This window comes from Eucyclogobius newberryi, unplaced genomic scaffold (genome assembly GCF_026437365.1).
Source record: "Eucyclogobius newberryi isolate DKJ021-1_F unplaced genomic scaffold, fEucNew1.0.hap1 SCAF_14, whole genome shotgun sequence".
NCBI lineage: Eukaryota > Metazoa > Chordata > Actinopteri > Gobiiformes > Gobiidae > Eucyclogobius > Eucyclogobius newberryi.
In genome coordinates, this window is record NW_027315768.1 from 32,709,931 (window position 1) to 32,735,267 (window position 25,337).

The following is a 25,337-nucleotide window of genomic DNA, read 5'->3' on the forward strand; positions in this document are numbered from 1 at the left end:
CTCTCTCTCTCCCCCTCCTCAGACTCTCTCTCTCTCTCCCCCTCCTCAGACTCTCGCGCACTCTCCCCCTCCTCAGACTCTCGCGCACTCTCCCCCTCCTCAGACTCTCGCGCACTCTCCCCCTCCTCAGACTCTCGCGCACTCTCCCCCTCCTCAGACTCTCGCGCACTCTCCCCCTCCTCAGACTCTCGCGCACTCTCCCCCTCCTCAGACTCTCGCGCACTCTCCCCCTCCTCAGACTCTCGCGCACTCTCCCCCTCCTCAGACTCTCGCGCACTCTCCCCCTCCTCAGACTCTCGCGCACTCTCCCCCTCCTCAGACTCTCGCGCACTCTCCCCCTCCTCAGACTCTCGCGCACTCTCCCCCTCCTCAGACTCGCACTCACCCCCTCCTCAGACTCGCACTCTCCCCCTCCTCAGACTCGCACTCTCCCCCTCCTCAGACTCGCACTCTCCCCCTCCTCAGACTCGCACTCTCCCCCTCCTCAGACTCGCACTCTCCCCCTCCTCAGACTCGCACTCTCCCCCTCCTCAGACTCGCACTCTCCCCCTCCTCAGACTCGCACTCTCCCCCTCCTCAGACTCGCACTCTCCCCCTCCTCAGACTCGCACTCTCCCCCTCCTCAGACTCGCACTCTCCCCCTCCTCAGACTCGCACTCTCCCCCTCCTCAGACTCGCACTCTCCCCCTCCTCAGACTCGCACTCTCCCCCTCCTCAGACTCGCACTCTCCCCCTCCTCAGACTCGCACTCTCCCCCTCCTCAGACTCTCCCTCTCCCCCTCCTCAGACTCTCCCTCTCCCCCTCCTCAGACTCTCCCTCTCCCCCTCCTCAGACTCTCTCCCTCTCCTCAGACTCTCTCCCTCTCCCCCTCCTCAGACTCTCCCTCTCCCCCTCCTCAGACTCTCTCCCTCTCCCCCTCCTCAGACTCTCTCTCTCTCCCCCTCCTCGCACTCTCTCTCTCTCCTCAGACTCGCACTCTCCCCCTCCTCAGACTCGCACTCTCCCCCTCCTCAGACTCGCACTCTCCCCCTCCTCAGACTCGCACTCTCCCCCTCCTCAGACTCGCACTCTCCCCCTCCTCAGACTCGCACTCTCCCCCTCCTCAGACTCGCACTCTCCCCCTAGTTAATTGCCAGTATTTTGATGGTATTTCCAAGCCTTTTATTCTGCCGTAACTGAACTTTCCCAGACACAAAATAAAGCTGCACCGTCCCTCACCCTCAACCCCCGTTCTGCCCCCCTCACACACCAGAGGCCCCCCCTCACACACCAGAAGCCCCCCCCTCACACACCAGAGGCCCCCCTCACACACCAGAGGCCCCCCCTCACACACCAAAGGCCCCCCCTCACACACCAGAAGCCCCCCCTCATACACCAGAGCCCCCCCCCCCTCACACCAGAAGCCCCTCCTCATACACCAGAGCCCCCCTCACACCAGAAGCCACCCCTCATACACCAGAGCCCCCCCTCACACCAGAAGCCCCTCCTCATACACCAGAGCCCCCCCCTCACACCAGAAGCCCCTCTCATACACTGTTTGTCGTGGATGCTTGTGTCTTGCATGTGGGCGACAGTATGCGGGCGGTGCTTGGACAGTGGGCGGGGCCGGGACAGGAGGGGGGGAGTCACTTGTGTTTTTGTGGGGGGGCGTGTGGCACTTTATGCACAGCACGTTCACACGCCGTGGTTCGCCTCGTGGGGGCGGGGCTTACGTACCTGTCCGTAGTTGTCTATCCCGCTCACTAATCTATTGAGATTGAGCAAATCGAAGGAGGTCCTCAGCGAGTGGCCGATGGAGGTGAGTCCGTTGGCCTGGAGGTTCCTCAGCTCGGTCATGAACGTGGCGTGGCTCTCCTTCCAGCCGGCCTGAAAGAGAAAATGACCCGCGGGCCGTTAAGACGAAGGCGATCTGATCATTTTGTTACGTTTCATAACTTCTTTCCTTCACGGTTTCATTAGAGTTTGTGTTTTACATAATTTTTCTCCAATTTACTGCCTGTGAAAGTCATATACATTGATAGAATTTTTGTATAAACTGCCGTACGGTATCTAAAGTAAATATATGTGATGTGTAATATGTTGTGTACAGTTTGTCTCAGTTAAAAACAAGATGTCACCTTCAAATAAAATGTAATGTCGTGTCAGTGAACGTCTTTGTGACCTCAAAAACATTGTAATAAAGTTGTACCGTATTTTCCGGACTACAAGTGGCACCTTTTTTCATAGTTTTGGCTGGGGTGAGACTTATGTGATATTATTTGTTATTTTCACCTCATTTCATACTCCAACTTTACTCCATACTTATGTTTTTTTCTACTCTATTATGCATTTTTTGGCTGGTGCGACTTATACTCCGGAGACTACATCTGATGTGTAATATGTTAAGATTAAAAATAAGATGTCACGTCAAATAAAATGTAATATGTCAGTAAACGTCTTTGTGTGACCAAAAAAAATAAAAAAAAAACAGCATCAAGTTGTATTATGTAAGAATTGTATGGAACACGGGCTCATGTGTTTTATTCTAGCACTTTAAAAACTTGTGGCATATTATTTTGTGCTTTGACAGAGCTACAATGCATTAAAAGTCCTTGTTAAATGACACACACACACACACACACACACACACACACACACACACACACACACACACACACACACACACACACACACACACACACACACACACACACACACACACACACACACACACACACACACACACACACACACACACACACACACACACACACACACACACACACACACACACACACACACACACACACACACACACACACACACACACACACACACACACACACACACACACACACACACACACACACACACACACACACACACACACACACACACACACACACACACACACACACACACACACACACACACACACACACACACACACACACACACACACACACACACACACACACACACACACACACACACACACACACACACACACACACACACACACACAAGTTGAAATTTCCTATAATTATATATAATATAGACATGAATATCATTAAAACACGAACATACACGCCTAATAACAATAATAAACAGATGATATACTATAATAAACTGATTTAATGCTTAAATCCAAAGTTAGTAGTTACTCTGAGTGAGAGACCAAACTCAGGAGGCACCTGAGATAAAAAAGCTCAGTCCACATCAATAAAATATCTTTTTTTGTTAAATAAAAAATAAATCAGTGTTTCCGAACCAAGGAAATGTTGTAACGGCTTGAGACTTCCAAAAGAAGGTGACATTTCATTTAATTTGCAGATAAAAATGTCATTTGGGGGAAAAAAATAAATAAATCATATTTTTGGTGGATTTTAGATACAAATACCTAATAATAATAATAATAACAGATGACATACTACAATAAACTGATTTATTTGCCTAAATCCAAAGTCAGGAGGTACTTTGAGGCACTAGAGATAAAACATCTCAGTCTACACCACTAAAAACATGATGTAGATTTGAAAATGATGAACTTTAAAGTATCTGCTCAAACTTCCATCATTTCCAGAGCATTTTTAGCCCAAACAGAGCGCCAGTGCCACGAGCTTGATCTGATCCAATAAAAGCTGTCAGGAGTGTCATTGTTCCCATAATAGAGTGGAAATGGAAGTCCAAAACAAGTGTAGTGTCCCCGCGTGTGTCCCCCCCACCCCGCGTCCCCGCCCCCAACACCGCCTCGCTGTATAAATAACACCCAGAGTTCCTTGCTGGACACATTGAAACAAAATGTCGGCCATGTTTTAAAAGGGGCATGAAAAAGCTGCTCCTGAAGAAGATTTCCTCCGCACAATACGATACTGGAGCGTTTCTGGACGGCGGGAGGACGCGCGTGGGGAGGGGGGGGTGGGGGGGGGGGGGGGTGGACACGGACACATAGCGAGCCGCGTAAAGCCGGACACGTCCACGAAAGACAAAACTCTACCTTAATTCCGAACGGAACCTCTTCAAAATTTACCAACATGTACCGGTCCCCGCGGCTCGCCGGATCTCTGCCCCGGAGCTGCGGACACAAGAGCGGGTGCACGGTTACGGACTGCGCCGGGAGGGAGTCCCCCGCGAGTGTCCCGGTGTTTACAGTACCTTCATAAAAGTCTCAACTGCGCCTTTCGCTATGTCCAGGAAGGTAGTGCCCAGATGGGTGCGCTGGTTCATTGAAGCGGACGTGTCTATCAGAAAAAGTAAAACGGGCATTGTGATGGTATGACACGTTCTGCATGGACTCGGTGTCAGGACAACGCTGCCAAAACGCAACAAAAATCTTTTGTTCTCCCCAGCGCCAGTATCACCTCTCAAAGAGCTAGCTAGCGGCTAACGGCTAACGGTCTGTCTCACACATTCTTTCAAAAAAGTGTCAGAATACTGAGTTCAGAGGCCCTTTCCGGGCAAACTACACTAAAAAACTCCAACCCCGGGGGCAGGTTATTGATTTGCGAGGGATATTGATAATTTGAACACTATATTGTAAATATTTCTAAGTTTCATCGTCACAAAGTTCCCCCACAGAGTGTCCTGCTCTGCCTGCACTGACTGTGCGCTGCTCGAGCGCAGCTTTTATACGAGGAGCCGCCGCAGGCTCCGCCCCCACAGCGGGCTTTGCCTGTCACGTGGACAAGCTCTGGTCTGCCATTGGCCGCTTTGTGTCCTTCATTACCATATCCAAATAAGGCAAAAGCCCAGGGCCTGCTGCGCATGCGCGGTTTGTCTGAGAGGAATGCAAGGAAAATACTCTTTACAGGATAAAGTGTTAAAAACAGCCTAAATCAGGGCGCGCTTTGTGTTTCCGGCCGCGAGACAGACGCGGCAGCAGCTCCGTCATGTCCGCGGCGTCAGGTTCAGGGGGAAGCGTTACATAATGTGTGTTCTTGTGTGTACTCGGGCGTGGGCTCAAAGACAGTCCTTGAAAAAGAGCTGTGATCTAATACATCCTGCATCTGAGCCGTGTGCGCGGCTCTAACGCCACTTATTACACACATGCTTCAGGCACGAGCCCACTTCATTATATATGTCACTGAACGTAAATAGGCCATGATGTCCTGAGTGCGGGACATGCGGGAACATGCGGGGAACATGTGGAGTATCGCTGCGGGGACACGCGCTCGCCGCCCCCCGCGCGCCTCCACACTTTCCCCCGGCCCGTCTCGGGGGGTCTCGGGGACTCCTCTGGGGGTTTATGAGCCGCTCAGGCGGACGCGAGGCCCGGGATCGAGCCACAGCGTAAATACCCTTGACAGGCACACGGCTCCTCAGCGCCTCTCACGCGGCCAGAGCAGGTTCAGACACAAATACTGAAGTCAAACTGAAGTAAACACGACACGCGCGATGATCTGGCGCCATTTGCGTAATCAGTCCGTGGAAAACATGATGACTTCCGTGAAGAATGCGGAGCCGCGGTCCGAGACTGTTGACAGCGCGGAGCAGAACTGTCTTTTGTCTGACGTTTCTTGGAGACACTTGTTTTGGAGGATCGACAGCAAGCGACAAAACCGCAGCACTTCCGGTTAGACGGAGCTTCACAATAAAACAAGCTTGTCCGAGTATAACTTGATTTACTGCATCAGACAGTGTGTAAAACCACGGGACAGTCACTATGTTATACAATCACGTGGTGAAATAAAATGTTTAACCGGGACGTATGTCGTACATGACTTTTATGAGCTTTAGCATTGTTAGCACGTGTTCCCTCATTAGACGCTTACTCAGAGTTTGATTTTCATCCACTCGTTCATGTTTGAGTAATCTGGTATTGTCCAGCGTTTGAGGCTCGAGTGCTCTGACAAATTCTGTCTTCACCTACCCCTTATGTCCGCCCACATCTCTGCACTGGTACTGTCAATTATTGTAAAAAAAACAGTTACCTGTAGAATTTATCTAATTAAAACAAAAAAAACAACTGTAACTTACGGATTTCATGTAGTTTAATGTACGTAATTAACATATATCATATTTTTAAATACTCTGCAGTGTCTTGTAACTTCAAAAAGAATATGTAGAAGATTAATTGGTTTGTATACTATAAACATAAGAATATTGTGTTATTTTTGACATTATTGCTTTGGGTTTTTATTTTATTGTGATCTTTTACAATATAATAAGTAAATGTCGCAGCAAATGATAAACATAACTTAAGCGGATGTGTACACTTGTAAAATAGCGTTGGCAAATGCGTTCAAACTTCCACAAACTCAACCTAGCTTGAATTAATGATATTTAATAGATCAATAAAGCAAAAGGAGTATGTTATAGAACGCTTATTATTTTGCTAATTCTTATGTTTATCGGTCAATCAGGAAGTTTTATTGTGACAGGGCTCCTCTTTGACAAGGAGGGGCGGTGTTTCGGTACTGTAAATAGAACGCTAGAGAGATATTGCCATGGCAACCCACAGTAACAAAATCCAGTTCCAGCAGCCATGTTCGAACTGTAAAATTCAACTCCAGAATTCATATACAAACAGGAAGTTGCATTTTTAATTACAACTTTCTTTTACTTTTATAATCGAACCTAAACTGTTGTATTTCTGTTTCATCTAATTTACTTTTTCTACCATAAAAATGTCCCTCCTCTGTCTCTCCTCTGTCCCTCCTTTGTCCCTCCTCTGTCTCTCCTCTGTCTCTCTCCTCTGTCCCTCCTTTGTCCCTCCTCTGTCTCTCCTCTGTCTTGAAGTCTAAAGAATGCAGTCTGAAGAATAAAGCCTAAGATGTACAAGTACAGTAGGTGGCGGTTTATGTAACACTTGGATCCCAACCTCCATAAAACAGCAAAGAACAAGAACAAGAGAGTGGACTCATACAAGTACCTGTGTGTTCATCTGAACCACAAACTGGACTGGACTCATAACACAGACGCACTGTACAGGAAGAGCCAGAGTCGGCTCTACCTCCTGAGGAGACTCAGGTCTTTTGGAGTGACAGGGCCACTCCTGAAGACCTTCTACGACTCTGTGGTGGCATCAGCCCTCCTGTACGGTGTGGTCTGCTGGAGCAGCAGCATCACAGAGAGGGAGAGGAGGAAGCTGGACAAAGTCATCTAGAAGTCCAGCTCCGTCCTGGGCAGTGCTCTGGACTCGGTGCAGGAGGTGGGGGACAGGAGGATCCTGGCTAGATTCACATCTATGCTTGACCATGAGTGTCGCCCCCTGCAGGACACTCTGTCCGCTCTGAAGAGCAGCTTCAGTGAGAGACTGATCCACCCTCGCTGTGTGAAGGAAAGGTTTCACAGGTCTTTCCTTCCTGCTGCTGTCAGACTTTATAACAAACACTGTTAGTCCTGAACATGTGTATACTGGCTTAATCATGTGCAATACTGACATAACCATGTGCAATACAGACATAATCATGTGCAATACTGTCATAATCATGTGCAATACTGTCATAATCATGTGCAATACTCTGACATAATGTCAATCATATCGGTACAACATTCTCCGTCCATATAACTGCTGTAAATAAGAGTGTTACTTTTGTTACTATTATTTTTTTAAAACTTTTTATTAAAGGCGGTATGGAAGATTTTTCGGCGATTTGAGAACGCAGGCGGAAGTGCGCATGCCACTCCCCCGTGCGGACTGATACAACACACACGTACGTTTGTTTATTAGTGCAATGGCGCGCATCGCATCGTTCGTCTCCCGTAGATTTCTGTCCACTTCTGCGTCAGCTCGAACAGTCTTTCTCCGTCTTCATTTTGCCCTGTACACTGAGGGAACTATATTATGATAGATCCATGCGCTTAGGCACGCGGAAACGTGGGGACGAGCCTGACGCGGCTGCAGGTGAGCAGTAGGTGCGTTTTATGATTTATACGTGGCAGGACAAATGATTTATCCACGCCACAAGGAAATATGATAAAAAATTTGCTGAAAAAAATCGTCCATACTACCTTTAAGAATATGAGTTAAAAAAAAGTTTTGGATAAATTATCTGTTGTTTTACTTCTGTACCTACATGTGTTGCAACACTGGACTTTCCCAATTGTGTGGACGAATAAAGGCATATCTTATCTTATCTTAAGAAGAAGAATCAGGAAGTAAAATTATGAACCAAACCGGGGTCAAAGTTTACAGATAAATCTAAAATATACTCGTATTTTAACTGCGTTTTATATTTTTGAATCAGTAGTTCAACTAGTTCTGGGCCTGTATTTACATTATTTCCATTAAATCTATGCTGTTGTTGCAGTCACAACATGGCCGCCGCAGATGCCAGACCCTCGCGCATGTCTCTAGCGTCCCTTTACCACGTGGTCTTTACGCCGTGACGCTGTCAGCTGACCGCCCGTGACCGCCCCGCCGCCGCCGCGCGCTCCTCTCTCGCCCCGGCCACAACACAGCCGCCGCTCCCCGCTCTCTCCTCCACCTCCAACCCGCCTCCGGAGCTCCCGTCTGCGGTTATGCTCTCCCCGGGGCCCCGGCTGGAAGTCTCGACACCGGCGGAGCGTTGACCCATGGCGGCGGAGACCCAAGGCGCGCCCCCCCGGGATCGGACGCCGTCTCTGCGGAGCTCCGTGGACGCTTTCCAGGATGTGGTCAGCGCCGCGGTCATCATCCCGAGAGAGGATGGGGTCATCAGCGTGTCCGAGGACAGGTACGACCGGCCATGGCGCGAGCTCCGAACACGCGCGTTATTTACGTTATTTTTGGACCAGTTTGCGGTGTTTTTACTGCGCTTTTTACGGCGCTGCCTCTTCTTTCTTGCGTAAAACGCGCATTCTGGTTAAATATTAGCTTATTTTGCACCGCGCGCAGTGTTTTGGCCTAAATCGCGTGGCTGAATTATGCAATAGTCTTTGGAATCGACTTTATTTTTCACCATTTACATAAGTTATTGGTTAATCCGTAGTGAAGAGAAGAAGAGGACAGTTATATTGTAATGTTTTATACTAATGTGTTACAAATTATAATTACAGTCGCATGTGTTGACAGTTTTTCCACCAATAGACGTTGTATACTTATTATATTTTGTTATAAAGTGTTTTTTTCCGCTTGCATCAAACATGTCTTATAGTGTTAGCTTTATGCCATATGGTGGAACGTTCAAGGCTTTTAAGTCGCATCTCCATGGAGACGAGCGGGTTAGCGGCCCTCCTTTGGAAAAGTTACACAGTGCACCTTTAATTTAACCCCCTAATACTCAGGACGCGTGGGAGTTTTTCTTTATTTTTTTCCATTTTGTCCAGATAAAAGGAACTCTCGAGCTGCTTTGATGTGCTGTGTTTGAAAATAAAGCTATAACTCCCTTATTTCCAGTTAAATCAATCATTCTGTGGTCAGTTTGTTCTCTAAACACGCAAATACAATTACCGTACTTTCCGGACTATAAGCCACACTTGTTTCATAGTTTTGGCCAGTGTAACTTATACTTATATATTTATACTCCGGAGCGACTTATATGTGATATTATTTGTTATTTTCACACTTGCAACTACATTTCATACTCCAGTGTGACATATATATGTTTTTTTCTTCTCTATTATGCATTTTTTTGGCTGGAAATAGTTAAAGTCCGGAAAATACGGTATTAAGACTTTTATATGGATTCTGCCTGGATATTTTTGCTTTAGTTTTACCTGAAACTCATTTTTAGCATATTTACCTTCAGCTTTTAAAAGAGAATTGTCAAAACTCATTTTAGTGTCAATCAGACCGCCGTCCAACACCAGATTTACTCATTTATGTGTTTAACAAAGTAAATATAGATGGGATTTAAACCAGATTTCCTCTGAGCAGCGCTTTTTTCTACTTATATCAGAGTAAAACAGACGTCAAGAGTCAAAAACTTCAGAGTCTCAGCTTCACAAAAGCTCCAGAGGGTCAGGAACTGCTTCAATTTAAGGGTTTTTAATAATAATTTAGCGTAAAATACAGTTCAGTCTTCTCACTCTAGATACGTTTGTTTCTCTTTTTTACATCCAGACAAACACTTTATATTTTCACTCATTAGATCTACACACGCTTTTGGAGTTATGTTTGTGAAGCCATCAAAACATCCCTTTAGTAGTTGTTTTACAGAAGAAAAGGTGAAATTGTGTTGTCCGCCGCCGTGTGGACCAGTGACGTCTGTGGAGAGTCGTAAACCTTGTCATTTGCGAGGCCGTTCGGTGTCACGACGAGGCTGTAAAGACGTGTTTGTTTGTTTCACGACGAAAAACCCAACGCCGACCTACGTTTTTGTTTCACGTTGTCCTTTTTTATGTAATGATTTGACGTCGAGTCGACCGAATGTGTTGGACTCAAGCGATTAACGCGTTCGATTAACAGACACGGTTCGAACAGAGGTCAACATTTGCTTTTACGACCGCGCAAGTGGACTTAAAAAAAAAAAGTTTATTTTTTTTGTTTTTTTTGTTTTTGTTTTACAAAAAAGAACCAACACAAAGAACATGACCAGAGAGCAAAACTGAAAAAAAGAACAGACGTCAACTAAACATTTAAAGTAGGAAAAACAGCGAGTCCAGTGTTTATTATTATTATTATTTATACCGTATTTTCCGGAGCATAAGTTGCACCAGCCAAAAAATGCATAATAGAGAAGAAAAAAACATATATAAGTCGCACTGGAGTATAAGTCGCATTTTTTGTGGAAATGTATTTGATAAAATCCAAGACCAAGAACAGACATTTCATCTTGAAATGCTGTTTAAAATAATAACAGATAGAGAACATGGTGAATAGGTGTACGTATGCTAACGCTAACACCTTCAGCTACATGACGTATGCTAACGCTAACACCTTCAGCTACATGACGTATGCTAACGCTAACACCTTCAGCTACATGAGGCACAGACAGAACTGTGGTAAGTGTCTGGTATGTTAACGTAACATATGAACAGTTATTCAGATAACTATAGCATAAAGAACATGCTAACAAGTTTAGCAAAGCATCAGTTTTACCCCAAATCACTAAATCCATTGAATTCTTCTTCCTCTGTGTCACTTCTAAACAATGCCACAAACTCCAGAGGAAGAGGAAGTGCAGATTCTTCTTCTGCGTCGCTTAGAGCCTAGAGCGCCCTCTTGAGGTTGTCCAGTTTCCACGCCGCCAAAAGTACTTTCCAAACGTATCCATCCACTGTGTCCGTGGCAGGAGATTTTAGGCCCAAATACGTTCATTTTCACCTGTTAATTCGCACTCTAAAACGTTTCCAGTTTCCTGTCGATTTGTTTTGCGACGGAAAGTGCTCAGTGGTGTTTAGAACCACAATACAAAATAACTAAGTAGTAAGATGTCCAGATTATTAGTTTGTATTAGATAGTCGACGATTGTGATTTGCTAAGGTCACAATATAATCATAAAGAACCAAATACTCACAAATTTTGAAGCAACGTTATATATTTTTATTGCAATTTATTGTCCAAAAAATAGACCTAAATGTAAATAACCTTTTTTATCCGGCTGTTTCTGTCACATTTAACTTCATTTTGACATTCAGAAAGCTACATTTCGTAAAGCTGCTCACAAACTTGAGGAATTGTAACATAAAGAATGAAAGAAAATTAAAGATTTCACTATTGTGGTCTGTCCTAAACCAGTAACACACGTCATCACATGCAAAGCCGTAAACACACAATGCTGTGTCTGTAGCATCTATTTATGATTTGCATAATCCTTTACAGCTTCTAGAATGTGCACTTTTATCAGGAAGGTGCTCAAATGTGCCCGTAAATGTCTGGTTCGAGGTTTGCAGGAGTGCGTTTACACAGCGAGGGTCAAAAACTGCCTTTAATTTACAGAGAGACGTCGCGGTTTTGCCTGAAATGTTCCGTTTTTGCCCGTAAAATCTAAAATATAGTTGAATAAATGAAAAGTACGTAGGTTTTCGACCCGTGCGTCTTTAAACTGTTCACGCCAGGCACCTTCTAAGAGGACATTTGACCTTTCTAAATTCAAACCTGGCCTAAAACACATAGTCATCTAGGTCTAAATTAGAGCTCAACCAGATTTAAAAGAAGACTATTCATGCACTTTGCCAGTTCTGAACCAGGAATGACCCAAGGGAGGACAAAAATGTGGATTAAATTTTCTCTGTTTCAGCAAATATTGGAACTGTGGAGGGATTTTAGACCATACTGTTGGACATTCCAGGACAAGAAATAACATTTTCTACATTTTGGGACGAGCAGGAAACTCTAATATTGCATTTTTACACATCACACGAATGTAAACGTAACACAAACGCACAAATATCACCTTGGACGCTCGCTTTTTGTACATTCTCGAGATGATTTTCTGGATTTTGTGACCCCTGTGACCCCTGTGCATACCTCTCGAAGCATCAATTGCGTGTTTTCTTGTATTTTCTTGATAATAGCACGTTTGATGCCGTTTGATGCATCTTAATGATGTACACGTGGTATTTTTCCAGGACTATTCGGGTTTGGCTGAAAAGAGACAGCGGTCAGTACTGGCCCAGTGTTTACCACACCATGCCATGTAAGTACTTCATCGTCTGATTGTAGTTATTTAACGATTATTCAAGATTATTGAGACTGTGACCAAACAGTGGAATTTTTCATTTTCTTTCATTCTCGTGGTCTAACATGTGACTGTTCTTCATTTTGTTGCGGCTGTCTGAAAGACAAAACAAAGTTGAAGGTTGAAAGTTTAGGTCACAGAGCTCCCACCGCAGGCCACAGAGCTCCCCCTGCAGGCCATAGAGCTCCCCCTGCAGGCCACAGAGCTCCCCCTGCAGGCCATCGAGCTCCCCCTGTAGGCCACAGAGCTCCCCCTGCAGGCCACAGAGCTCCCCCTGCAGGCCATAGAGCTCCCCCTGCAGGCCACAGAGCTCCCCCTGCAGGCCATAGAGCTCCCCCTGCAGGCCATAGAGCTCCCCCTGCAGGCCATAGAGCTCCCCCTGCAGGCCATAGAGCCCCCCTGTAGATCATAGAGCTCCCACCACAGGCCACAGAGCTCTCCCTGCAGGCCACAGAGCTCCCCCTGCAGGCCATAGAGCTCCCCCTGCAGGCCATCGAGCTCCCCCTGCAGGCCATCGAGCTCCCCCTGCAGGCCATCGAGCTCCCCCTGTAGGCCACAGAGCTCCCCCTGCAGGCCACAGAGCTCCCCCTGCAGGCCACAGAGCTCCCCCTGTAGGCCACAGAGCTCCCCCTGTAGGCCACAGAGCTCCCCCTGCAGGCCACAGAGCTCCCCCTGCAGGCCACAGAGCTCCCCCTGCAGGCGATAGAGCTCCCCCTGCAGGCGATAGAGCACCCCCTGCAGGCCACAGAGCTCCTGCAGGTCATAGAGCTCCCCCTGCAGGCGATAGAGCTCCCCCTGCAGGCGATAGAGCACCCCCTGCAGGCCACAGAGCTCCTGCAGGTCATAGAGCTCCCCCTGCGGGCCACAGAGCTCCCCCTGCGGGCCATAGAGCTCCCCCTGTAGATCATAGAGCTTCTCCTGCAGGCGATAGAGCTCCCCCTGCAGGCCATAGAGCTCCCCCTATAGGCCATAGAGCTCCCCTATAGGCCATAGAGCTCCCCCTGTAGATCATAGAGCTCCCCCTGTAGATCATAGAGCTCCCCCTGTAGATCATAGAGCTCCCCCTGCAGGCGATAGAGCTCCAGAGCGCAAAGTATTCAGATTTTCTCGCATTTCACTCATTTAAATCGACTGTGACGTGTCAGATTTACGCTTCCTGTTCGAGCGTATAACCCGTCTCTTACTCACCGGCTCCAGGGAAGTTCCTCTTCGTTTTTGCAGCCGAAGGAAAATTCGAGCCGCCGTCAGCACAAAGTCCAGATCACAGCGCTGCGTTCAGTCTCGGACAAAGTGGATGAGTGCTTAAGTTAACGACGGAATAATCATTGATAGTCACTTCCTGGTTATTAAAACTCCTTCATTTCAAAGACAGTTTAAGACAGATCAGACCTTAAAGTTAATCCTACACATACCAAACTTTACAGACGTGTATGTAATAACATTTTGACGGATTATACAGAAGGATTTGTTTGTATCTAATTCTGAGCCTGATTTATTAACGTTGAAAGTCTAAAAAAATGTGGCAAAATTTCCATTTTTAGGCACATTTTCAGTCAGATTTAGTGTACTCAAAAACGAAATAAGAAATCCAAAATCCCCTTTGCACATTTTGTTCTGTTTCGAATATGTCAACAAAATTAAGCAATACATTTAAACCTGGCTCTGTCGATTTTTCAGATTTAAATGTCCCAAATAAGTGCAATTTTCGCAGTTTTCACACACAAAACGCCTTATTTCTATATGAAAACATGACATGATGAAAAACTTGCAATACATGTTTTTCTTACATTTGCGCGAGTAAACGACAGCAGAAGTCTCAAATTGATATATTTTAATTTCATATTTTTTCCTATTCCCCTGCAGCGTCTGGCCTCAAGCAGTTAAAGGGGAACTGTGTCGTTTATCACGTGTTAAATGCTATTGTACCGTTTTTTCCCTCACGTTTCTGGTTTTACATTTGGTTAAACACTAAACCGTCTTGACTGAATGAATTTAATCATTATTTGTTGTGTTTTTCGCAGCCTCTTGCACGTGTATGTCCTTTAATCCCGAGACCAGGAGACTTTCTATCGGGATGGACACCGGAAACGTCTCTGTAAGAATCACACTCTCACACAACAGTCAGTTAGCTTTAGCATCTTTAGCAAGGAGAGGCTACATTTGCGTTAGCATTAGCATTCGTCTAAACTTGGCAGACACAGGAAGCATCTCTGTAAGAATCACAAAATAGTCAGTTAGCTTTAGCGTTTTTAGCAAGGAGAGGCTACATTAGCGTTAACATTAGCATTGGTCTAAACTTGGCAGTATCTCAAATAAATGGTCAATAATGGTGTTTTTTTTTTTAAATTAGAATGACAAAACTGACTAACGTTGCCTCTAACAGAGTCTAATTCACTTTTATAATTCCTTTTTGTTTTTGTGATAATGTTTAGGGAATTGACTAAAACCTGTTGCTAATAAGCGGTTTACCGTTAGCGTTCTTAACACTGTTGTAAATGTAGATTTTAGCTGCAAAATCGCAACAATTATGTGAATAACTGTGACTAGTCGACTATTATTATAACCGTAATTGTATTTTGATCATTGTAGTTGTTGTCTGGACTTTACAGACGCTTAACACACGACAAAAGACCTTTTATAACAAATCAAAGTGTCAAAAATCAATAAAACATTTCTGATTTAAAAAATACACTTAATTTATTTATAGTATTTTCTATCTAGAAGCTTTCAGTTGCCACATCTCAACCTTTATTTGGTTAAAATGTATTTAAAATTCTACTGAAGGAATTGTTAATTGCAGCTCTTTTTGTCTTTTCAAGGACGGCAGTGAATATATTCTATTTAAATGTGCGTTATGTTACTGTTGTGCCTCCATTGATGGCATTAACTTGTCTATCCAACCAAAAAATAATAATCGTGACCATTTTTAGAAGCGAATTACTTAGTTATTAATCTTTTTAATTCAACCTCTAGTAAAAAAACACACACATTTAAGTTTATCTTGTCTTTCAGAAAGTTGGATGTCATAAAGCTTGTCACAAACATGAGGAACAGAAAGAAAATGAAAGATGTCACTGTCGTTTGGCCTCTTTAATAATCATCAAACATCAGAATATGTGATATCGTGAGGATTTTCTGCATTTTTCTGTCTAAAGAGGACATTCTCTTTTCCGTTTCCTGTCTTTGTTCCAGGAGTTCATCCTGTCAGAGGATTACAATAAGATGACCCCGACCAACACCTACCAGGGTGAGTGCACATGTGAACCGGTCCTACACGTCCAGAGACTCACATTTATCTACGATCTGTTGTTCACGCCAAAAAATGCATAATAGAGAAGAAAAAACATAAATAAGTCGCATTTTTGGGGGAAATTTAATCTTAAGAACAGACATTTCCTCTTGAAACACAATTTAAAATAATAACAGATGAGAGAACATGGTGAATAGGTGTACGTATGCTAACGCTAACACCTTCAGCTACATGACGTATGCTAACGCTAACACCTTCAGCTACATGACGTATGCTAACGCTAACACCTTCAGCTACATGAGGCACAGACAGAACTGTGGTAAGTGTCTGGTATGTTAACGTAACATATGAACAGTTATTCAGATAACTATAGCATAAAGAACATGCTAACAAGTTTACCAAAGCATCAGTTTTACCCCAAATCACTCAATCCATTGAATTCTTCTTCCTCTGTGTCACTTCTAAACAACGCCACAAACTCCAGAGGAAGAGGAAGTGCAGATTCTTCTTCTGCGTCGCTTAGAGCCTAGAGCGCCCTCTTGAGGTTGTCAGTGTGAAAATAACAAATAATATCACATATAAGTCGCTCTGGAGTATAAGTCGCACCCCGACCAAAACTATGAAAAAAGGTGCATCTTATAGTCTGGAAAATACGGTACTTTATTTTGTCCGTCAGGAAGTTAAATTTCGTAAAAGTCGGTCACAAACCTGAGATTTCACCGTTGTTTGGTCTCAAGAATCGCTAATTCGTGACGTTTTTCTCACAATAATCGTAGCATTTAGCTTTCTACCGTGTCGATACTCTTGAGTCCAACTTGCAGTGTATATATAATTTAAACGTGTCCGATACTGACACGCATCTTGTTTCTCCCTCCCGCCCCGCCCCGCCCTGCCCCGCCCCGTCCCGCCCCGCAGCTCACCAGGGAAAAGTGTCGGCGCTGCTGTTCGTGCTGGAGATGGAGTGGCTGCTCAGCGCCGGGCAGGACAAGAGCTTCACGTGGCACTGTTCCGAGAGCGGGCAGCAGCTGGGCACGCACCGCACCTCCTCCTGGGTCTCCGGGCTCCAGCATCCTTCACCGCTCCTATAGTGCAGCCGCAAGCTTGGAATAACGACTCGCTGCGATTTGATGCATGTCCTCCCCTCTCGCTCTCTCATCCCCCATTTCACGCTGTCCTCTCCTGTCTATTAAAAAAGAAAAAAGGAAAAGGAAAACAGACAGCATTACCGTATTTTCCGGACTATAAGTGACACCGGAGTATAAGTCGCACCAGCCAAAAAATGCATAATAGAGAAGAAAAAAACATATATAAGTCGCACTGAAGTATAAGTACAAGTACAATAAGTATAAGTTGCACCCCGGCCAAAACTATGAAAAAAGGTGCGACTTATAATCCGGAAAATACAGTATTTCTGCACTCTTTTGGGTCCGTTTACGTGATTTTTTTGCGCAACACTTGAACCGCGCACGATACATTTAAAGACACATTTTGCACATTTAAAACAAATGTACAAATTGTGCTGTTCGGTGGTTTTTAAGGCTCTTGACAATTTGCTGCATGCCCTCCCCTCTCTTGCTCTCATCCCCCATTCTCACCCTGTCCTCTCCTGTCTATTTAAGCCTACGGGCCACAAAAATCTTGAAAAACAAACGTACTGAAACGCGATAGAAGAACACCGACGGGGGTTTCGCGGGCGATGTTCGTCTTCATCGAGCTAACCGCCGCCCATAGCGTCAGTGTCGGCCCTTAACCGGCGCCAGGTTCGACGTGGAGACTCGCCATGCGTTCGTGGGGGACCAGTCGGGACAAGTGACCATCCTGAAGCTGGAGCAAGACTCGTGCAGCCTCGTCACCACCTTCAAGGGCCACACCGGTAACGAGCACCGCACATTCTGTCTTATTCTGTCTGTTGTTTGTACGCTAAATCAATAATGTCCCCGTGCTGCTACGTTCATCCTGTTGCATGTCGGTATTTGTCGCCCCTTGCAGGCAACGTGACGGCGCTGTGCTGGGACCCGGTGCAGAGGGTGCTGTTTTCGGGGAGCTCGGATCACTCCATCATCATGTGGGACATCGGGGGGAGAAAGGGCACCGCCATCGAGCTGCAGGGCCACGGGTAAAGGCAAACGCAAGGTCGTACGGCGCGCGACGGGGCCCAATGGTGTGGGGGCCGAGCGGTTTAAGGGCCGAGCGGTTTAAGGGCCGAGCGGTTTAAGGGCCGAGCGGTTTAAGGGCCGAGCGGTTTAAGGGCCGAGCGGTTTAAGGGCCGAGCGGTTTAAGGGCCGAGCGGTTTAAGGGCCGAACGGTTTAGGGGCCGAACGGTTTGGGGGCCGAACGGTTTGGGGGCCGAACGGTTTGGGGGCAGAACGGTTTGGGGGCAGAACGGTTTAAGGGCCGAACGGTTTAAGGGCCGAACGGTTTAAGGGCCGAACGGTTTAAGGGCCGAACGGTTTAAGGGCCGAACGGTTTAAGGGCCGAACGGTTTAAGGGCCTAACGGTTTAAGGGCCTAACGGTTTAAGGGCCTAACGGTTTAAGGGCCTAACGGTTTAAGGGCCTAACGGTTTAAGGGCCTAACGGTTTAAGGGCCTAACGGTTTAAGGGCCTAACGGTTTAAGGGCCTAACGGTTTAAGGGCCTAACGGTTTAAGGGCCTAACGGTTTAAGGGCCTAACGGTTTAAGGGCCTAACGCTTTGGGGGCCGAACGCTTTGGGGGCCGAACGCTTTGGGGGCCGAACGCTTTGGGGGCCGAACGCTTTGGGGGCCGAACGCTTTAATAGCCACATCACAGACACGTCTTCACGGTGAAGCGTCTGGATGCCGTTAGCGTTACCTCGGCGACGCACAGAGCCGTAACTCCGCTCCGTTTCGCCGCGGCGTTGAACCGTCCGGGACAAAGCCATTACTACGCCGCACATTTCGCCCACAACCGAAATGTGCCGTCCCGTTATCGATCGATACATTCTGCTCTTTGTCGGCAGCGAGAAGATCGAGGGCCTGTGCTACGCCACTCACACGCGACAGCTCATCTCCTGCAGCTCCGACGGCGCCATCGTCGTCTGGAACATGGACGTCGCGCGGCAGGAAGTGAGCCATATTTGGACGTTACGAATGTAATTGTAAAAAGTCCCGTCCTCGTTATTGTGAGTGCGCTTTGTGCTCGCAGACTCCCGAGTGGCTGGACAGCGACTCGTGTCAGAAATGTGAGCAGCCGTTTTTCTGGAACTTCAAGCAGATGTGGGACACGAAGAAGATCGGCCTCAGACAGGTAAACGCGCCAGAACGGATTCGTCACGAGTAAAAGTGACAGTCAAAAGGGGGCGTAGATCAGAGGGACGGCTTGTGCTGGTCTTTTTGTCTTCAGAACGGACAATGTGCAGGTTTAGAATCATTTAAAACTTGGGAATTTGTATTTGTTTTTAATGTTTTGGCTCGAAACCAATGGCGAGGGAGGAAATAGATCATATATGGAATCGGGACGAAAGTTATCGGAATGGAAGTTACAAAGCAGAAAATCAGGCGGTTAAAGACACGGCTTGGGAAATAGGAGATCATGGGTTTCGACTCCCGCACGGAGCCCAATTTATTACTTATATATTGCACAGTCTGTTTTGGGATGAGTTAGCTCGCTAATACAGAGCCATGGCATAAACTAGTTTTAACCAGACTAAGTAAACCTAACTTTCCTCATTCATTGTCATTATTCAACTTCAAGAAAATAATGGCTAAAGTTTCTATTTTGTGTTCAATTGCTTTTCTTTGTACTCGTTTATCCCGCGTTCGTTCATTTACGAGCGCTGCGTTCGAATGTCCTCCCTAGTCCCTGACCCCTCATTCACTGCACAGTCCTGTACAGTGCGCTCAATCACTCACTACGGGTCTGCAAATGTCAGATAAAAATGGATTTCTGTAACACATGTTGGTCAAATCTATGTATTTATGGACTAATAATCACCGTACGAGTCATGGCGCTCGCATGAAATGACAAACGGACCAGATTATGGACGAGTATGTGTCTAAATATACATTAAATCATTCAACTTTTTCCCTGTGATCTCAAGCTAAGCTAAGCGGCTAACGCTAGCAACTTAGAGGTGTAATGGTTCATTTAGTGTTGAGTTAATATTCTCGAGTCAGTAGTGTGATTAAACAGTTCATCTGTTGTGTGGGTCCAGTCAAAGACCTGTCAATGTTGTTTTTCCGACACTTGCAATGCATTGTGGTCTATATTGACGGGTCTAGTGGCCATCGCTGGACACTACTTTTCAAGGTGCATTATGGGACATTTTGTACGCATTAGTTTTTCAGCTGTTGGACATTGGAACAGCACTACAAACGGCGCCCTCTGTAGGTAAGAGTGACGCAGGTGTTTTTATTGCCTCGTGCATTTGTTTTTGTTCTGACATTCGCTCACCGTTGGGTCTTGTATCAAAAGGTCGGTCGGCCATTTCTTGCCTCATTTTTATTCACATCGTGCTTGTAAGGTCGGGTGTCCCGGGCCAGACCGGTGAACGGGCAGTGGCCAGAAAAAGTGTGATGCCGGTCGGGCCAACTACACAGTCCTGTAAAAAAGAACAATGTATAGCAGAAGGAAATGTAATCTGATGAAACGTAAAGCGCGGTAGTGGAAGTTGCGAGGACGTTACCGGGCCGATAAACTTCCACATTACTCGTCCTCGCTCATCGACACGGTTGAACGTGCTCAGACTGGAGCGACTGGTCCACGTGCACACATGAAGGCTTTTGCTGGAGGGAACATCTAGTTTTGAAGTACACATTTTTCTGGTCTGTTGTGTTTTTACGTCGTATCGTGCTAACCGAGCGCTCTCTGATGTGAGCGCTTACTGTCACAGGCCCCGCAACTGCATGAATAAAGAAACAAATATGAGTAAAACATGACGAAAAAACCTGTTCCACATCTATTTTCTCACATCAATGTCAGTAAACTACAGAAAACAAATCCAAAATGGCGTCTGTAGCGTTAGAGTTAAGCTTTTTTTTCCCCCTCTTTTCAGCCTTTAAATGTCTGTCGTTCTCCCTTGTCTGTTCCCCTCAGCACCACTGCAGGAAGTGCGGTCAGGCCGTGTGTGGGAAGTGCTCGTCCAAGCGCTCGTCCATTCCCCTGATGGGCTTCGAGTTCGAGGTGCGAGTGTGCGACGGCTGCTTCGGCTCCATCACGGACGAGGAGTGAGTCATCAATTAGACTTTATTTCACATTCTAAACATAATTCAACAAAATAAAGTCGCTCTGATACATTTTAATTATTATTATTATTATTTTTTTACATTAGATGAGTTTTGGCCCAGTGTTTGCTGGGTAAATTCCTTGTGTGATGTCATCGATTACAAACAGGAAGTGAAATTATAAACCTAAAAAATTGCTTTTGTGGGATAACAGTTTTAAAAAAATAATTTTAGCAACATTTTAAATAAACCGTAACTGCATTTCAGTTTGAGTCGTCCGACCTGTAGGGGGCGCTTTAAATCAGTTTTCTCTTGTTTTTCAGCCGCGCGCCCACAGCCACCTTCCACAACAGCAAGCACAACATCGTTTACATGCACTACGAGCCGGCCACGGGCTGCCTGCTGACCTCTGGCACGGACAAGGTCATCAAGGTACTGAGGAAAGACTCGCTGTGTGGTTCAGACCCCTGTGACTGCTGGTCCCATCCACATGTGACCAGGGTCAACCAAGGTCAACCAGGGTCAACTGAGGAAAGACCCGCTGTGTGGTTCATACCCCTGTGACTGCTGGTCCTACATGGAACCAGGGTCAACGTCTGCTCTGTCAGCGTAAATGCACCAACGCCTCAGACTCAACCCCAAAGACACCATCGTTGTCAGTTGAAAGGACTTGAAACCATAAGATTAATATGGCAAGTTTGTGGAGTCAATTCCAAACTAATAATCATAAAGTTCAACATTTGAGAATGATGAGGTCCTATGGACAAGATGCAACACAAAAACAAAGCAATGTAGTTTATTCAATCCAATGCAGTGAATAAAAGCATAAAGAGCGTTACATAGTGAGACTGAAGAGCCACTGCACAAGAGGCTCTATCGGCACAGAAGACACTGGAGTTCAGGACCACAGAGCGCCGTGCATCGTCATCTTAAAGACACAAACCACTCTATAGAAGACAGCGAGGAGAAGATTCTGAACAGGAGAAAAGATGGTTTGAAAGAAGAGTTAAAGAGACTATCTTTGTTCAAAAAAGAGAATCCTTCTTTAAACACAAATTAAGTTTAAGGTTCAATTTACCGGTCGTATACAAGTCTGGTATATCGTGTTTTGAAGCCGTTGGGCGATATGATAACGATATGATTTCCATGACCCATTGCAGGGACGTGAGGGTAACAAAGAAGATTAGTGTAAACGGGACAGGCTGTAATCAGGAGGTTCTGCTTCTGACCTGCACAACTTTAACGTGTTTCTGTTTTCTCGCTCACAGTTGTGGGACATGACGGCCGTTGTGTCCTGAAGTCGTTCAACACCTGGACGGTGGAGAAACGGGCGTGTTCCCCATTTATCGAGCGGGACGATCGTTTTCTGGTGCACGTTTACATCGAGAGTTACCGCGGCGACGGACACGGCTCGGCCTCTTCTGTTTCCTGCACGTTTGGTCCTTCTACACTCGCCGTGCCACTTAAACCAACAAAATAATCCAACTTAAACTCATTTCCCGGCTCGATCGATACACGGCACATCTACGTTTGCGTGCGCACTAAAAATCCAATCGATGATCTGGTTTCTCGTCATTGGATGATTGAAACGCCATGGAAACGGTCACATCTGACGTAATCTGATTTCTCTGAGCGTTCGTGTCCGTGCAGGTTTTGAGGATGGATATTAAGCTGAACAAAGAGACAAAAATGAAAGAGAAAATCGTCTTTAGTCGTTGGGTCGATTAATCGGTCGTTGGAGTCGTAGTTTTGGTCGACAAATCCTTTTATTGAGATTAATAGGAGTTAAATGGACAGCAAAAATGAGAGAGTATGGCGTAAATTAGCTGTTTTTTTTTTTTTTGTATTTTTGGCGGTATTTATACGTAAAAAGGCAGATTAAACGCATGATTCACAAAATGACTCCGTCTTTACACATGAATACATCATTTCCCACTACTTTTTCCTGCATTGACAGTTGTTTTTGTGCATGAATGTCGTTTTATAATCACAGTTTTTGTCACATACATAAAGTTGGGTTTGACAGTTTTGGCCACACCCCCTTTTCGTCGACCAATCGCGCGGCAGGGCGCGTCTTCAGTCGACCCGATCGAACCTATCGATTAACCGGCACGTGTTTCAATCAGATTCGCTGTAAACTCGCCGCCAAAACAATCACGTTTTCTGATTATTCGATTTGTCTGCGGCGCCGCCTACAACCTGCAGAGGGAGCCAGAGAGTCTGTGTCAACCACGCGCTAAAAGAGGTGAACTGTAAAGACAAAACTTTCCGAGCGGTACGTTGATTTAGAAGCTGTTTGATGTGAATTTTCTCTTTTCTTTGTGGCAGTTGGACAAATTTGTCACTCGAAATTCGCCTCTCGCTCAATATAATTCGTGAATTGGTAAATTTGCGCCGCGTAAAGGTGCAAGACGTAGTTAGTTAAGTGAAAATACTTATCGTGGGCATTGACGGACGATGATCTGCACCAACTTACTCCATTTATTCAGTTCATGTGTCATTTCTGTTTGGCCGTTTTGGTCTTTTTTTTCTCCCAAAGCTGTGTAAAAATGTAAATTATGATTATTGTTACAGTGTTTTTTTTTTCTGTTTAAAGCGAATCCAAACAGTCCTAAATCAAGTGCGATTATCGAATATGAACTCGAACCCACTGGCGTTGTACCCGAGACCGTTTGAAGTTTATAACGACTATAATATGTAACTTAGAAGGACGAGCAGGTAAAACTGTACAAAGACATGAAAATAGCTTGAATTATCAATCGTTTCAACTTTCAAACACAAAGAGGCGTGTGTTAGTTTACGAACTCAAAACGGCCTGAAAACTGATTTCGTACAGATAAACCTGGTTTAGACTTGGTTTAGACTTGGTTTGGACCTGGTTAAGACCTGGTTTAGACCTGGTTTAGACCTGGTTTAGACCTAGTTTAGACCTGGTTTAGACCTGGTTTAGACCTAGTTTAGACCTGGTTTAGACCTAGTTTAGACCTAGTTTAGACCTAGTTTAGACCTAGTTTAGACCTGGTTTAGACCTAGTTTAGACCTGGTTTAGACCTAGTTTAGACCTAGTTTAGACCTAGTTTAGACCTGGTTTAGACCTGGTTTAGACCTGGTTTAGACCTGGTTTAGACCTGGTTTAGACCTGGTTTAGACCTAGTTTAGACCTAGTTTAGACCTAGTTTAGACCTAGTTTAGACCTAGTTTAGACCTGGTTTAGACCTGGTTTAGACCTGGTTTAGACCTGGTCCAGACCCGGTGGTACTCAGAAGGGAAAAAGCTGGTATTGTAGTTAAAGTCTCTGTGGAGAGCAGAAAAGTTCCGTAGTGAAGCTTTTAAGAGGAAGACTAAAGGGTCGAGGGTGCAACACCAGCTCGTGAAAATGCGCATGAAGGCGTCAAATCTCACTTTTAAATCAAGTCTTTTCTGTTTTACGTGTGCTTGAATCATTCCTTGTTTTGGAGTAATTTATTGTTGTTTTGTGTCATTATCAGTGCTGAATAAAGTTCCCATCATGCAACAGAATGAAACAAATGGCTAAATGTTAATGCGTTTCATGTTCGCGTCTCAAACAATATCACGTATCCTGGAAGCACTGATAAAAATGAAGCAAAGTCGCTGCTATGAAGTGAAATTATCAACAAAAAAAATGTATTGATCATTTTGTTTGTTTGCTTTTAAAATCCTTTTGTTTGTGCAGTTGGAGTTGTACGTGGTGTATGTGTACATGTACTTTATCGTGGCATTTCAGGTGTTAAAAGTTGAAGATATAAAGCAAGATTTATAAAGAATTGTTCGAGTGGTGGTGTTTTTGTCTGTTTGTTGTTCAAAAGACGTAAAATCTTGACGTCCGTTTTGACTTTAAGATTTATTGAGTTTGTAGATGTATTTTAAGGTTTTCATGAACATTTTCTATTGTAAATATTGTGTATTCATAGTAGAGTGTGATGCGGTTGATACGAAGTCCAATGTCATCAGGTTTTAGGCAGATTTAGCTCATTATTGTAGCATGTCGTCTATTGTTTGTTATATTTTCTTGTTTTACTGATATTGACGTCCAAAATTCTCCAAAACATGCTCATAATGTAGTACAATTTACTACTAAGTCATTTAAAAACAAAATCCTAATAATTGTTGATTAGTTGACTACTGTAGACTTTTTAATCAAATAAAGCGAGGGCCACATTTTGTGAAACACACACAGCAGAAGCTTCAAACAACAATCGAAATGTGACACAGTTTTAATAAAGGACATTAAAATCAGGCCTGTATCACATCAACATGTTTATATATATTAATATGATGCAGAGGTTTTACAAATTATACAGTAAAGAGTGATACGTTTAATTAATATAGCACCATTAGGGCGCTGGACCATAGTCAGGG

General features: G+C 45.1%; 2 protein-coding genes across 3 annotated transcripts in view; one reads left to right on the forward strand and one right to left on the reverse strand.

Moving 5' to 3' along the window:
- Positions 1–4,796, reverse strand: part of ints6 (integrator complex subunit 6) — a 29,663-nt gene extending 24,867 nt beyond the window's left edge. Inside the window, exons 1-3 of one of the 2 annotated variants that reach the window (XM_072445260.1) lie at positions 4,136–4,796; positions 4,011–4,055; positions 1,718–1,867 (exon numbers count right to left, since the gene is read on the reverse strand). In XM_072445260.1, coding sequence (XP_072301361.1) covers positions 1,718–1,867; positions 4,011–4,055; positions 4,136–4,246 — 306 coding nt within the window. In that variant the 5' untranslated portion in view covers positions 4,247–4,796. Of the gene's footprint in view, positions 1–1,717; positions 1,868–3,977; positions 4,056–4,135 lie in introns of both variants that reach the window. The other variant, XM_072445259.1, reaches the window with a different exon arrangement.
- Positions 4,797–8,393: 3,597 nt separating this feature from the next.
- On the forward strand, positions 8,394–24,742 carry wdfy2 (WD repeat and FYVE domain containing 2). Its single transcript, XM_072445261.1, has 12 exons — positions 8,394–8,637; positions 12,416–12,483; positions 14,547–14,620; positions 15,718–15,772; positions 16,691–16,841; positions 17,536–17,648; positions 17,765–17,891; positions 18,755–18,860; positions 18,940–19,041; positions 20,830–20,960; positions 21,281–21,389; positions 22,226–24,742. The coding sequence occupies exons 1-12, from the start codon at positions 8,498–8,500 to the stop codon at positions 22,253–22,255; spliced, it is 1,206 nt and encodes a 401-aa protein (XP_072301362.1). The 5' UTR covers positions 8,394–8,497; the 3' UTR covers positions 22,256–24,742.
- The last annotated feature ends 595 nt before the right edge of the window (positions 24,743–25,337 follow it).